General features: G+C 34.3%; 1 protein-coding gene across 1 annotated transcript; it reads right to left on the bottom strand.

Moving 5' to 3' along the window:
• Positions 1–1,420: 1,420 nt before the first annotated feature.
• Positions 1,421–13,256, bottom strand: hsd11b1lb (hydroxysteroid (11-beta) dehydrogenase 1-like b). The gene is made up of 7 exons (XM_052534308.1): positions 13,088–13,256; positions 6,449–6,579; positions 6,111–6,222; positions 4,848–4,939; positions 4,675–4,768; positions 3,312–3,477; positions 1,421–1,677 (listed from the first exon to the last, which is right to left on the bottom strand). The coding sequence occupies exons 1-7, from the start codon at positions 13,161–13,163 to the stop codon at positions 1,506–1,508; spliced, it is 843 nt and encodes a 280-aa protein (XP_052390268.1). The 5' UTR covers positions 13,164–13,256; the 3' UTR covers positions 1,421–1,505.
• Positions 13,257–15,074: the final 1,818 nt, after the last annotated feature.

Genomic DNA, 15,074 nt, shown 5'->3' on the forward strand with positions numbered 1-15,074 from the left:
ATTTTATTCATTTCTCATGTGATTTGTCTTTTTTTCTTGTCTGTTACATGTGATGTTTTGTGTAAATTTCTGAAGATTTTTTCTGCTTCCCATAAATCTTTTTATCTGCTGTCCTTGTTGTTGTTTTTTTATAAGGGCAGTATGAGGACTGATATCTGAAGTGTTTAAATACAGCAGCTGATAAGCACATAAAATCAGACATGAAGTTGAGCTCAAAAAGTGTTCAAAAGTGCAGTCACTTTATGTTCCTGTGAACCTAAAACTTTCATATACAAGATTAATGTTTCACTTATAACAGTTATCAGCTTCTGACAGACAGTTGCGATGCCTCACATTGACTCTTGATGGTTTTGACTTTGCTTTCATGGTTGCTCATTAACCAGTATGACCCATATAACATGTAAGGTTTGTATTATGGATATACTTAGAAAGCTTAAATAATGGCACAGCTTCACCAGAAAAAGCTTTTAATAGTTGGAGGCTTTCAAATGTTTAATTATAAATGACTTTTACAAATGGAAATTAATCGTTGCAATGTCTCTGTGTCACAACAACCAGAGGAACAACGGTTTAATTGCAGATTTTACATCCTTCAGTGGTTTTATCAAGTGGTTTGGGTCTCCAATTATATTTCTTTTTTGGAAGAGAAAAAAAAAATATCACACGGGAAATACTTTTTTGTTAAAGTTTTGCAAATCCCACGTCTGACGTTAATATTTCAACATTTGTTTTTAAATGAAGACTGTGGATAACTGATGCAGTGTTTAATAAACAATTTAATTAAACAATATATATCTCTGCAAGTTCAAATCCCAAAAGCATAGTCTTGGTTCAAAAATTAATTCAACGATTTCAGACAAATAAATGCACAAACATTTGAAGAATTTAGCACTAGCTTTTAAAAGTCTTCCTTATAGAATTCTTAAACAACAAATAATTCCTTAAGTGTGATTAATAGTGTTTTGTCCATCTTGTGTTGAATGTTATTTGTATATGTATATATTATTATATGTTTGTAATGTTTACAATGTTTTGATGGCTTGTCTTACACATGTGGCTTTGTAATGGGGTATAAATATAATATTTAAATTCATAAAAACTATTGATGAAAAATTACGGTGACCTGCTTTTACTTTTAATTTCTAAAATGTAAAAATTGGCTGAAGTGCACATAAAACATTCATTCATCACAATGCATATGTTCTTAGGAAATAATGAAAATCCTGTTTGTAAAAGCAACTATGTGTAGTTTTATGGATTTTTGTGACTTTGGCGCTTCCTAGCGTTTAGAGAGGACTTCAGTGTGGTAAATATATCACTGTCCTAATACAGAGGATAGCTGTACACATGCATTTGTTGCTGTGGAAAGCGATCAGCCTTTTTTTTTATCTGCTAAACCAACTTACACATTCTCATCACAGACGTTTGGAATGATTTTAATATTTCAAGGTAAAAACCTTACATACAGTTGCTTTAATGTCTGAACTATGCAGCTGTTTTAGTCCTTATTCTAGGCTTAATAGCAGAATATCCTTCCCGAAGGGGAAGATGTTATTGATCAGGCAGGTGAAGTAGTGGAACCAGGGGTAGTAGGCCTCTCTCTGACGGGTCGCCCCGGCTTTGATGATGTTCAGAGCAGCTTCAATGGCAGGATAGGCAGTCATCGTGCTGAATCCTCTGCAGAGAGATTCGATAGAGAATACAGTTATGGGTGATTCAGCCAAGTACTACTATGATGCATTTAAAAACCATATTGACTGTATGACAGTGAAATTAATGCAAACTGACAGGTAAAATGTGCTTAATATAGACAATATTTAAAAAAAGAAAAAAACTATTGTCCAGACATGTTCCTTTACAGTCAGTGGGTTGTGTCAGTGTGTGTGAAGTTGCTTGAACGATGAATCATGATCCAGTAGAAAATGAGAGGCGTCTGGTGTCGATAGTTATGTTTAGCACACTGTTCTGTCCACTATAATAGATCACCAAAGTAACAAGATAAATGAGCCTGAGGACAAACTGCAAATGAATTCATAAACTGCTTCCTAAAAATATCTTGAGTGATGCACAGAATAGAACGGAACATTGATTGCATTTGAACAGCAACTAGTCCTCGAAAGATCTGGACAAAACTTTAGTTAATAAAAATACAAATGTTCATTGTCAGTTCATGTTTGCTCATAATAATATTAACAGACTTTATTATTATTAACAGATTAATGGATGTATTTTTATTTAATTTTTTTAAAGATGCAAATCGCATGTTAATTTGCATGTTTTTTCAAGATGGTCACATGAACTCCAGTAGAGGGCACTCCACTCAGGACTCTTGCATTTGGTGTCTGAACTCTATTTCCAATAATCCCGTGCTTAAGGCTAACCACTACCAGGTGTTCCTCATTGCCACTCACCTCTATGGTGTTTGGACTATCAGTGATTGCGAGGTCTTGTTTAGCCCAGTCTGACATTTCAGAGCGGTTTCCTTGTGTTTGTTCCTGTCGTGTATTATCTTGGCCTGTTATTCACTGCCGCCTGCCCCTTTGACCATTTCTCTTGTTTTTTGACTGTTTATGCTGATTGCTGCCTGCCCCGACCTCTGCCTGCGAGACGTCTATGTCTCTGGGTTATCTGTGTTATCCCTGACACTGTTGATTGCCCTTGTCTGTTTCTGACCGTGATTAATAAAAGCTGCAAATGTATCCGCTTGCCTTTGACTCAATGTTACAGTTATAACCAAAGTGATAAATGGCATGTTTTTTTTTTTTTTTTACTTCGTTAAAATTATCTTTTTCAAACAATTTAACTAAAAAGTTTATTTTAAATATTCAAAAATTAATTTCAAGCTGCAAAGCAACAAAATGTGATTTACCTCTGAGGTCTAAGGGTATTTTTGGGGCCTGGAAAAGTTTTGTCATGCCCTGACATTTGTGCTTTTTTCAGTTACTTATAAACATATAAATGGCTTTGCTGTGTGATAGAAATGCTGATTTAAAAAAAGAAAGAAAAAAGCTGTAATTATTATATAATTTACTTGAAAAAATTGTTACGTAACATACTAACATTTTAGTATGTTCCTGTGACTCAGTGGTAGAGCATTGTGTAAGCAGCGCAAAAGGCTGTGGGGTTCGATACCCAGGGAACTCATGTTAGGCAAAAAAAAAAAAAAAAAAAAAATTTACATTTGCATTTAAAAAAAAAAAAAATTGTTATTACTTTGGCTGAATATAGCATTTCTGATATTCCAAACATACAAAACAAAGTCCTCATTTTTGTCTGCAGTGGTTAAAAAAGTGTTAAAACATAAAACCAACTTGATCTTATTCATTGCTGCTTCTGTGTCGACCAGTCCGATAATCAAGATGGAAATTGAAACGTTGCTCTTCTTGATTGCCAGTTCATTCTGCAACGCTCCAAAGAATCCATTCAAAGCAAACTTGGTCGAGGCATATGGAGCCACAAACGGACTCGCCACCTTACCTGAATCAGGGAGGAAAAGAGCCAACTTTTTCAGTTCTAGCGGAAATATTTAGATCAGTGGTTCCCAACCTTTTTCCGCTCGCGGCCCACACAACCACACACATATGTTTGCGCGGCCCACTTCAAAAAAATTAACTGACCCTGCTATTGTTGGGTTAATAGCATAGTACTCAGAAGCTAGATTGTTAACTTTATTTATTGAATGAACTTGAGCTGTGCGATATATATATATATATATATTAAAAAAAAAAAACTATCACGATTTCTTTGATCAATTTTGCGATTGTGACACACACCGATATGATTTTACAGTCATAAATGCATTCAGGATTAATTTGAAACATATTTCCAAAAGAAAACTAATTAGAGCTATTAAAAAGTTGTAACGTCTCTATAACAGACATAAGTCAAAATTATCACTATAGTAAAGATGTCACAAAATGTATAGACTTATGGCAACAAAAAAATTAATAAATCCCAAGTACAGGGACCTTTTTTCTTTTTTGCCATGCATTGTTCATAGAACTCATTAATTGTAGCGGTGCCTCAGGTGTTTGCAGTGTGTATACAGTTTATGTATGCGGTCAGTAGCGAGAGCGCATAAATATAACGCGAAAGCACATTAAAATAATGCACGAGAGCACAGATTTCCTTTGCGCTGTCACAAAACCAGACGTACTTGCTCAGATACACGCTGCTCTCCGCGGAGAGAGTGTGCACACTTAAAACGTGTCTCCTCTCACTTAAACTGCGTCCTGTTCACTCACAATTCTCTCTATGCTCATTAATTATTTTCGCACGTTTTTATTTCTAGCCTTTTACCGCGTGCAGTGTGAACTCTCTGATCCGTTAACATGGGCTCAGAAAAAGGCACATCACAGACAGTGTGTGAACCCGGAGTTAGGCATATGCCCAGTCTGTTCTGTTCTCGCGCTAGGCGCAATGCATTGGTTCTGATAGCATACTGCGGGAGGTCAGGGCCGCGGAAAATCGTGCTATAAAGCGATTTAGAAATCGCACACGATCAAATCGTGATTTTATGACGATTTATTTTAATTGCACATCCCTAGAATGGACTGGAGATGAACAGAAAATAATTGGCGGCCCACCTGCAATACCACCGCGGACCACAGGTTGAAAACCACTCATTTAGATTAATATTAACTGGACATGAACCAAAAAAAGTTAAAGACTCACCTGCCAAAGAAGACACTATAATGATGGATCCACCAGACTTTTCCAGAACAGGAAGAGCTGCTCCGGCCATTTGCAGAAAACTCACAAAATTCACCTGTAACAATTGAGACATCTGTGTGGAAAGAAAATGCAACAAAATTGCAACACTGCAGCAACAAGATCCTGTGTTTGACCTGCATGAGAGACCTCACAAAATCTGCGTCTCCATTCCAGAGTTCAATATTGACTTCTCCAACATGATTCAGCACTAGAAAGTCCAGCCCCCCTGCAGGACGGATATTAGGAGTATCATGCTCAATACATTCGGCAAAGTTGGGAAGAATTAGGTTTTCTTTTTTTTTTTAAAGATGTTTCTTCACCCACCAAGGCTGTGTTTATTTGATGAAAAATCATTAGAATGATTTCTGAAGGATCATGTGACACTGAAGACTGGAGTAATGATGCTAAAAAATTATGCTTGATCACAGCATTCACATTTTATTATATATTATAATGGAAAACGGTTATTTAAAATTGTAAAAAATATTTCACAATATTACTACTTTCATTGTATCAGGGCACACAAAATCTCAAAATCCCTGGCAGCCCTTCAGGAATGCACACTTCAGAAATAAAGTGTGAAATAAAAATAAATAAAAATAAAATAAAAAATCATAAATTGGATAGGAGTTGAAATGTCAATCAAATCATTGTCAAAAAACAAATAACAAGAGAGGAACTGTATTTAATTATGTACAGGGTATCTGCAGAATTTGTAGGAATCAGTATAGGGAATTTAATGACACCTTTAAAGAGCTTCACAAATAAACTGCGTGAGGGCAGGACAATGACTATACAGTATTAAACCGCAAAAATGCATTATTTACAGTTCACAAAAACAAAAAGGTCTTATAAAATGATAAACATCAACCATTTTTAAGAAAATGGATGAGTCAAACATAAATTCTTATAATAACTGAAAACAAAAGTATTACTGTCAGCTTTTTTAACTGTGTTTTAAAAACATGTAAAAACATGGGTGGATATTCGCATTCATCTGAACATAAACAGCAGAAAGCCTTACTGAAAATTCTAATTTGTTATTAATACTACATTATCAGGCATTATAGTAGAGATGAAAAGAAAATGCCATAGAAAGTTTTCTGAAGACAGTCGGTTCCCTTCAGAGACACATTCATATAACAGCACCCGTGCAGTGTTTTGACTTTGAAACGTGCAGTGAAATCATAGTCTTAGATTTTCTTTTTGATACATTTTCTGGAAAACACAATGGATGTCCCTGAACGTCATGATTTTGGGAGCAATGTGTATTTTAAATCAGTAAATGCAGCTTTGGAGAGCAGAAGAAACTTCTTTCAAAAACGTTGAAAATAATCTTAAATATTCCAAATAGCTTATGTATTTCACATGCAATGTGTGATGCAATCACTTCTCACCCAGTTTTTCCACAGCGTATTTGAAGACTCTTTCAGGGTCGGTGTGGACAGACATGTCTCCGGTCACATACATCGCCTTCTGAGCGCCCAGTTTCACACACTTCTGCACCACCTGAACATCCACAGGACAGACGCAGACAGCGCATGAGTTCTGTAAATCTCTATTGTTCACTTGCTCAGTTTTTACTTTCATGTAAAATCATTGTATTATTGCTCCTCTTACAGAGAATTCTAACATTTCTCAGCTTTGACAGCCTCTGTGTTATTTGACATAAATATGTTTTTGAAAGCAATTATAAACCATTGTTTAAAAACTGTTCTGGGACAAAACAACTGACCGTTTTTAAAGCATTTTCTCGTCTGGCAGTGATGACGATCTGAGCTCCAAACTTTGCATAATGGTAGGCCATCTGCTCCCCAATCCCTGAACTGGCCCCTGTGATCAGCACTCGGGCCCCCCGAACAGACTCTATATGCAGGAACACATTTCAGGACATCCCATTGCTTTTCAGGTAACTTTAACCAGCCACGACTTGATCACTGAATTACTTAAGGCTTGAACTCCCATAAAGGTCAAACTATAAAAGCTAAAAGCAATCTTAACTATAAAGCCTATATTTGATGCTCAAATTTCTGAGGCCCCTAAATGATCAACATGATCAAAACATGTGCTTCGCATGTTTTTTGCTGTCAAATCTTTACGGATTTTAATAAAGTAAATATATGAATATCTTTCATAGTTTTAGTAATATTTCAAGATGAACACTTACTGTACCGGACTGGAGCGACTTAGGTTTACTTGATCATCCATACATTATTTTTCAATTTTTTTAAATCATGCTCAAATTTGAGTCTCAAATATGATTTTCAGGCTTTTAAGGAAAGTTTATTTGTTCATCTTTCAATCATCATTGTATTGCATTAAATGTTTTGATAATTAAGATGATATTTAAATGTTTATTTTTCTAAGATGTATTATTGGCAGATATATAGAGTGGCAACAGATGTTTATATTATTATCATTGTTATTATATTATTATTGTTTATTATCAATAATAATAATAATAATAATAATATGTATGCATCTACTATACTGTTAGAAAAATCTCAGAGATTTACATTACATGCCATCAAAATTTCATCTTTCTTTTTGGCTACATAAATACCTGCATATATTTTCCTTTTAACAGCATATTTTGCTGAATAAAACTGAGTTTAAAATTTTTAAAATAGTTTTTATTTCAATTGTGGCTTTACAGAGTTAAAACGTTCCCTTAAATCTTTAGATCATCAGCACATGCCTTTTTAACCAAGGTTACATTGATATGAACAAACCATAAGTTACATAACCCTAATAAAAGAGTCGGCCAACCATTTTCAAAACTACAGTTAAGTTGATTAAAGTTCTTGTGGACTGCTTGCAAACACTTGGTATTTTGAGTTAAATTTGGAAGCAAAGCCAGTGTTAAAGCAGTCTAAAAAAATAGTTGTCTTCAGAAGATTCAAGGAACTGCTGAAACATTAAAGTAACTCTTTACAATAAGGATCCATTAGTCAGAGGTGGAAAGTAAAGTATGAAAATATTCTACTCAAGTAAAAGTACCATTACATTAATACAATTTTACATAAGTACAACTAAATAAAGCAAAAACGGATGATATGGTGTCTAAAATGCAAGTCTCTTAATTAACTTCTTGTTTATTGAACTGTTGTCAAAAAAAATATCTTTATGTAATCATGCTGATTTTTTTGAGAAATACGGGACTCTTCGTGTGATATTTATTTACTACATGAAATTATATAAATATATAAATTTTCCACCCCTATATCTTACATTTTGTAATCATTTTAAAACTTTTTAACAGACTGAATCATGCGGTGAAAAAAAGACAGTCTAAAAGTGCACGTGCACTAGTATAATCTACTAGACCTCACAGCACTCTGTAGGTTTTGGTTTAAGGAAAAATATTGATAATGTCAAATCGCGCATCATCAAAACAACAATTACGATTTTAATCGCAGACTATATACATATATCGCACATGCAACAGTCTTTTTGAGTAATTTGTGCAAAATCTTTTGCTAAACTGTCAAAGGTTAATTTTAACCCCCAATGCAACAATGCAAGTACAGTATTTACCTTCCCTTACGAAAGGAAAATATATTTACCAATATATTTCTTAAAATATATTGTAATATATTATTTTCCCTTTTTATTTTCTAATATATAAATATATTTCAATACATTTAATAATATATTGATGATACATATGTTTTGGTCTTTGTTGGTCTCAAACATTCACGTGATGTGAATTCACAGGTCAAAGTTAAGCCAACCTGAACTCTGCTATTGCGCATGCATATGAATGGAAGTCAATGAAATGAAAAGTCTAGTGCAGGGGTGTCAAACCCAATTCCTGGAGGGCCAGAGCCCTGCAGAGTTTTGTCCAACCCTGCTTCAACACATATACAATGTAGCTTTCAAATACGCCTGAAAGACTTGATTAGGTGTGATTGGATCAGGTGTGTTGAATAAGGGTTGAATCAACTATGCAGGGCTCCGGCCCTCCAGGAATTGAGTTTGAAGCCCCTGGCATAGAGGTAACCCTTATGAAACAAAAATATATTGTAATATATTGGAAAATATCATGTAATATATTAGGCATATATTCTTATATATATTTATAGTTTTCCAATATACTGCAATATATTAAAAGCGGCAATCATTTGTATATTTTGCAATATATTATATAACATATGTATTAAATGTTTTAATGATAATGAGTCTAGTGCTTCTGACTGACATGTAAACTGGCCAACCATTGATGAGCGTCTGTATGATTCAGCCAATGAAATGAGGTCTTTTGGAGGCAGGCGGTTTGTTGGCGTGTAGTATTTTACTAGATCAATTTATTTGAAAATTAAAATGGATATTTCAAAATTCTTCAAAAAAAAAAAATCAAGTAAAACCACCCCAGCCAACACTTGAACGCCAAGATACAACAGCTTCAGGTAGCCTATCTGTAAATTTTAATCATAGTATTATATTTCTTTTTCGGTTTTAAATTGTGTCTGATTTAACGTTACATTTTGAACATCTAACAGTTAACGGTTTCGCAGCAGTCTTTATTTCGCAAAGGAAATGGTTTCACACAAAGCATGTTGTTGTGCTCTGCAGCAACACACAGCGGTGTTTACTGAACAAATTTGCTTGAGTAAATGATTCGCTGACCCATTCATAAAAACAGTTGGTTACTTTTTTTCTGAATGAATCATCCGTTTCAAACGATTCCATTGATTAAATGACAGACCGACTCACTCAGGCATGCCGCCATCTAGTGACAAAGTACCATTCTAATTTTTTTAAATGTCATATTTCTGTATTCCAAATTTTATATTTGATGGATTTTTCTGGTCTAAGCCCCGGATCTCAACTCACCCTAGAACCGCCCCTGAATACACAGAAAATATATCCTTGTGTTGCGGGTGAAACAGAAAAGTGTAAGCTGCCTACAGCTCAAATTCTCCAAAATGGCGCTACGGTGATGCGGAGAGACACAGATGGATTCGTGCAAAAAGTACTCCCATCGCTTCATAAAATTGATAAGATTGAATCTCTGATGACAGATGGACTACTCTGACCTTTTCTGTCATACTTTTCTGGACCTTTTCTGGAGATGTAATTTACTTGGAAGTCTATGGGACAGTTACAAGCCTCCCGGTTTTCATCCAAAATATCTTAAATTGTTTTCCGAAGACAAACGAAGCAGTTTTAATTTTGTCAACGAGGACTAGGCAAAGAATATTTGTTAACCAGCATTTTTGTAATTTTTTTTTAATTTATGCTGCATTTTAGTTAACGGGATGAGATTGGACTATTATAATGTTATTTAAGGACTACCGGACACTTAAAATACATCCTATAGAGTATCTCATGAAAATACAGCTATGGATTAAGTGAAGGTGAACAGGTGGGTAAAAAACTGAACGTGTGTCACTATTACATTCATGCCTTCCATCTTAAAGGGATAGCATTCCTATTTAGTACCTATCCGTGTCATTAATGTTAACCAGCAAAAGATGTTAAATAAATGTACTCATGTTAAGTAAACCTACTGTGTCAAAAAAATTATAATAATAAAAAGTTTAATTTGTATTTCATATACAGTACGTCTTATTGTGCTTTTTCAAAAAATATTATATATATATGAACAACTATAATTTTTAAGTTGCTCCCTTTTAACTATTGTTTAAAGGGATAGTTCACCCAAAAATGAAAATTGTCGTTTAAGTTTTTTCAAATTTAATCCTTGATTCAAATTTCTCATAAGCTAAATGATTCGGTCTAAAGAGAGAAGAATTAATGACCATTTTTGTTTGAAATCTACATATAAAATAGCTACCAAAATAAATGTTTGTAACTGCAGTTTGACTAAAATAATGACTAAAAGTTGACACAAATGCAATGACTTTTCATCGACTAAAACACAAAAAAAACTAAAACAATGAAAGACTAAAATGTGACTAAGACTGTTAAGCATTTTTGTCTCAAGATAAAGACTTTGACTAAATCAAAAATGCTTGTCAAAATGAAGACCGTATCGAAGTTTTATGGGTTTGAAACGACAGTGATTAATGACAAAAAATTATGGGTGGAGTAACCCTTTCTGTATCTATCTTTCTTGTGATTTTGGCGCCAATTTGCTCTCCTGCCCATTATTTACTGCAGTAGTTTACAGGGAGATATTTATTTATTTATTTATTTTTACTCCAAAATTGTCGCGTTTTTAAAATGCAGTGAAGTAAAATACTTAAAACTAAATATTTAAGTATAAGTAAAATTGGAGGTTTTAAAAACTACTTTTAAAAAGTAGAAGTACACAAAAAGCTTCTCAATTACAGTAATGCGAGTAAATGTTATTCATTACTTTCCACCTCTGCCATTAGTAAATGTTAGTTAATACATTACAGTTTTTTTCAATCGCTAACAAGCGCTTAACCATACTTCAGATACTTTTTCTAAACTCTTAACACAGACTCACACCTACAAAACACAATTGGCCAAATGGATAATTTTCTTCTCAAAAACACATTTTGTTAAATATATACTCAATCTTCATTTCAAAATAGAACACATCTTTATCTGCACACACCAACTTTACCAAAACACTGGAAATCTGACTCAAAATTAAATTATTCTGTCAAAGAATAACACTTGTTTTCACCTCACAAGTTACATACAGTCAATCAAAGTACACCAGGTTTCAAAATACTGGCTATTGTTGACATTACTAAAACTGCATTGACTTTTATGTTTCAGTTTTACAGGTATTTGCATGCAAAACATGCAATTCACTGTTTTACACTAAATTTATTGGTTTGGAACTGTATGTCCAAATGTACAGTAATGTTCACATTCAAAAGCATTCCAGTAAAAAGCTATTTTTCCCTTTACTGTTTACTGCAGGAGGCAGTACAGTAGAAACACGGTATGATAGAACAGAACAGGATCGACAGTATTGCTTACAGTGAACAAAATATCAATGAAACACATAAGAGCATAGCATTCTGAACATAAAACAACAACATCAAAAAGCCCAGATAAAAAGGGGGGGGGGGGTTAAAATAAAAACAATCTCTCACTTCTCCTGCTCCTCTCACTGCTCCTCTCACTGCTCCTGCTCCTCTCACTTCTCCTGCTCCTCTCACTGCTCCTGCTCCTCTCACTGCATCTCTCAATGCTCCTGCTCCTCTCACTTCTCCTGCTCCTCTCACTGCTCTTGCTCTTCTCCCTGGGCCCCTTTCTCTTACTCTTCCTCGTCCAGACATTACAGTGTTTGTCTTTTTCTGTTTCTGTTTCCAAAAACATCACTCTTCAAAGTCCTCCTTTTATTGTATAAGTGTCAATGTAATAGAAAAAAATAACCCCTGCGATTGAGTCTAAGCCAGATTGGAATCAGTTGTGGTTGGCCCAATTTACACAACATAAATCAGCTAAGATATATTGTTTTTGAACTGATATCATTGCAGAAGCAGAGGTTTTTATACTGTATCTAAGGTTTGGAACATTGTTTTTGCTATTGTGGGATGTTGTGTGTTAACATTTGTAAATACTACAAAAACGATCCATAATTTTGTTGAGAGGTATAGCTTGTCTGTTCAGAATATGTAAGCATTGTGGAAATGTGTTCAATGACTCCATATTGTGTGAAAACGACATGAAATGTGTGAATGGTATGGCCACAATAAATAGATGCTGTGCTAATTGTGTTTAGAGTTTTGAAAATGTGACAACTGTTTGGACAAATGCTTGTTAGCGACTGAAAAAAACTGTAACTGACATGAACAAGCAATGAACAATACATTGTACATGTTCCTTTCCGCTGTCGCCTCTGGCTTGCTTAGTTGGGGTCACTTCATCGATATCGTTGGCTTGATTGCAAATAAATGCACAGACACTATTTAAACTGAACAGAGATGACGTCACTGAATTCAATGATGAACTGCCTTTAACTTTCATTTTGCATTATTGACACACTGTTTTCCTAATCAATGTTGTTCAGTTGCTTTGACGCAATGTATTTTGTTTAAAGCGCTATATAAATAGAGGTGACTTGACATGTATTTATTCATCTTTGTTAATGTTAATTAATGAAAATGCAGATGTTCATTGTTCATGTTAGTTCACAGTGCATTAACTAATGTTAACAAGCACAACTTTTAATTTTAATAATGCAGTTAACATTAACTAAGATTAATAAATGCTGTCGAAATTTTGTTATTGTATGTAACTAAAGTAGTTAAATAATGTGAACTTATGAACCTTATTGTAAAGTGTTACCACTTAAAAAAAAAAGAAAAATTCACAAAGTAGGCTATATGAAATGTTTATATTAGTCATGCAGCAAATTAAGGACTAGAATATGGCATTTGATTTTAAAATTAACATAATAACAGCAAAAAGCTTTTGTCTTGACCTGGATCAAACGTATCTCTCCACATGTAGGCTGTGAGGGCAGCGATCAGCAGAAAAAAGCCCAAATACCCCTTCATTTCCACTGCTGTCCTCGATCAGAAGCTCGTGTGTGTATCCTGTGAGTCCTCTTCTGACTGCATGTGAGTGTACTGCTGATCAGTGTTGGGAAGGTTACTTAGGAAATCTAATAGGTTACAGATTACAAGTCACCCTATTTAAAATGTAATAGTAGTGTGACTTTTTTAATTACTTTAATGATTACTTTTACTTTTTGATTACTTTTCGAAATTTCTAATAATGTTTATTTTCAACTGTTAATCATTTTCTAACATTTACATCATGCAGTGTTGGCCTTAAAGTGGTGCTCAACACTGTCAGACTTTCAAAATCCTTCATGACTTGAATTAATACGAACCAAATCAGACTTTAGTACCACCTTATACTTTGAGATCGATCTGAAGTTCAATGCAGATTTAAAATCATAAGAAATAGTTTACTGATACTGTTTTTTGTAAAGAACTGCTGTCATTTTAATCAGACTGAATAAGCTATTTTACACCTGCAATCGTTATATCTGCACTGGTACTATCTGACATGTACCTTGTGCTGCTTTACTTATCTATGTTTTTATATGACCTTATTTGTATAGTTGTATTTTATGTTTTATCTGTAATGTTCTGTTAGTGTTTGTTTGCACCAAGGGTCTGAGTGTATTTACTCTACATGTGGAAGAATTGACAGACTTGACTTGACTAGTTACTGATACACTGATACAGAAAAGAGCCATAAAGCTTGACCCTGAGATCCAGCATGCTGGATAATGACCTAGAGTTTATTGCTCAATAGTAGGCTGAAGGTCCGTCAGTATTGTTTACGATTCAAAACGGAGGAAAATCTTTATGACTTTTTTTACATTCTTTTGTAACAGCGCCACCTACTGATTTGGAGCACTAAACATGGACGACACGGAGAGCAATCAGAGAATGAGTAACTTTAACGGTTTTCAAATAAGTTTTAATTTATAACCTTAAAATGATGCAAAGTTTACATAGCCAACGTGAAAACTGCTAAGAAATAATAATTAACGTTAATTCCCGATTTCTAGTTTTATTGATTATTATGATGTTCTTCATTTGTGGTCATGATTTAATTAAATGGGTCATATGATGCTGCTAAAAAGAACATTATTTTGTGTATTTGGTTTAATGAAAAGTGTTTATGCAGTTCAAGGTAAAAAAAAACACATTACTTTCCACATACTGTACTGTACATTTTGACAAAGCTAATCAGTCTTAAAAGCAAGGTGTGCTGTGATTGGCCAGCTATTCAGTGCGTTGTGATTGGCCAAATACCTCAATCGTCTGATGGAAATGTTACACCCCTTTACATATTGCCATGATGTATCCGGCTGGAGCGGCAAGACATAAACATTAAACCCCATTATAAATGTGATATAGACATGCACGCAAAGGCTAAACAAATAAGATGCCCTGTAGGATCGTACAATGGAATACTAGGAGTTTATCTGCGAATGGCCAATAGTTCAAAAGAATGATCCATGAGTTAATAAATCTCCCAGATGTCATATATGTTCAGGAGACTTGGCTTAAACCACAGATGGACTTTGTTATTCCAGGGTATGTATCCATTAGGAAAGATAGAACACAAACAGCTGGTGGGGGTTGTGCAATATCTGTGAAGAAAGGGGTGGCACATAGGAGAGTAAATATATATTCACAAGATGAAAGCATTAAGGTAGAGGTTTGGTCTTTGATGGGAAAACTAACAATTATTTGAATCCCTTTGGACAGTTATCCTTGTTATAATTATGCAAAATTTGGAGTAGTAGAAGGTATAGTGTGGTGTGGTGATTTTTATGCACATAATCTTACATGGGGAAGTTCAAACACAGATTAAAAATGGTACACATTTTTTTAGTGTGCATAAATGATGGGAGTGGAACAAGGTTAAATATAAGGGATAAATCA

The sequence above is a fragment of the Carassius gibelio genome, chromosome A2, assembly GCF_023724105.1.
Source record: "Carassius gibelio isolate Cgi1373 ecotype wild population from Czech Republic chromosome A2, carGib1.2-hapl.c, whole genome shotgun sequence".
NCBI classification, from domain to species: domain Eukaryota; kingdom Metazoa; phylum Chordata; class Actinopteri; order Cypriniformes; family Cyprinidae; genus Carassius; species Carassius gibelio.

Coding starts and splice junctions, on each gene's coding strand:
- hsd11b1lb (XM_052534308.1), bottom strand. CDS start 13,163: ATGAAGGGGTATTTGGGCTTTTTTCTGCTGATCGCTGCCCTCACAGCC. Junction 6,223..6,448: donor GAGAAAATGCTTTAAAAACG/GTCAGTTGTTTT, acceptor GTGGATGTTCAG/GTGGTGCAGAAGTGTGTGAA. Junction 3,478..4,674: donor TATAGTGTCTTCTTTGGCAG/GTGAGTCTTTAA, acceptor TCCCTGATTCAG/GTAAGGTGGCGAGTCCGTTT.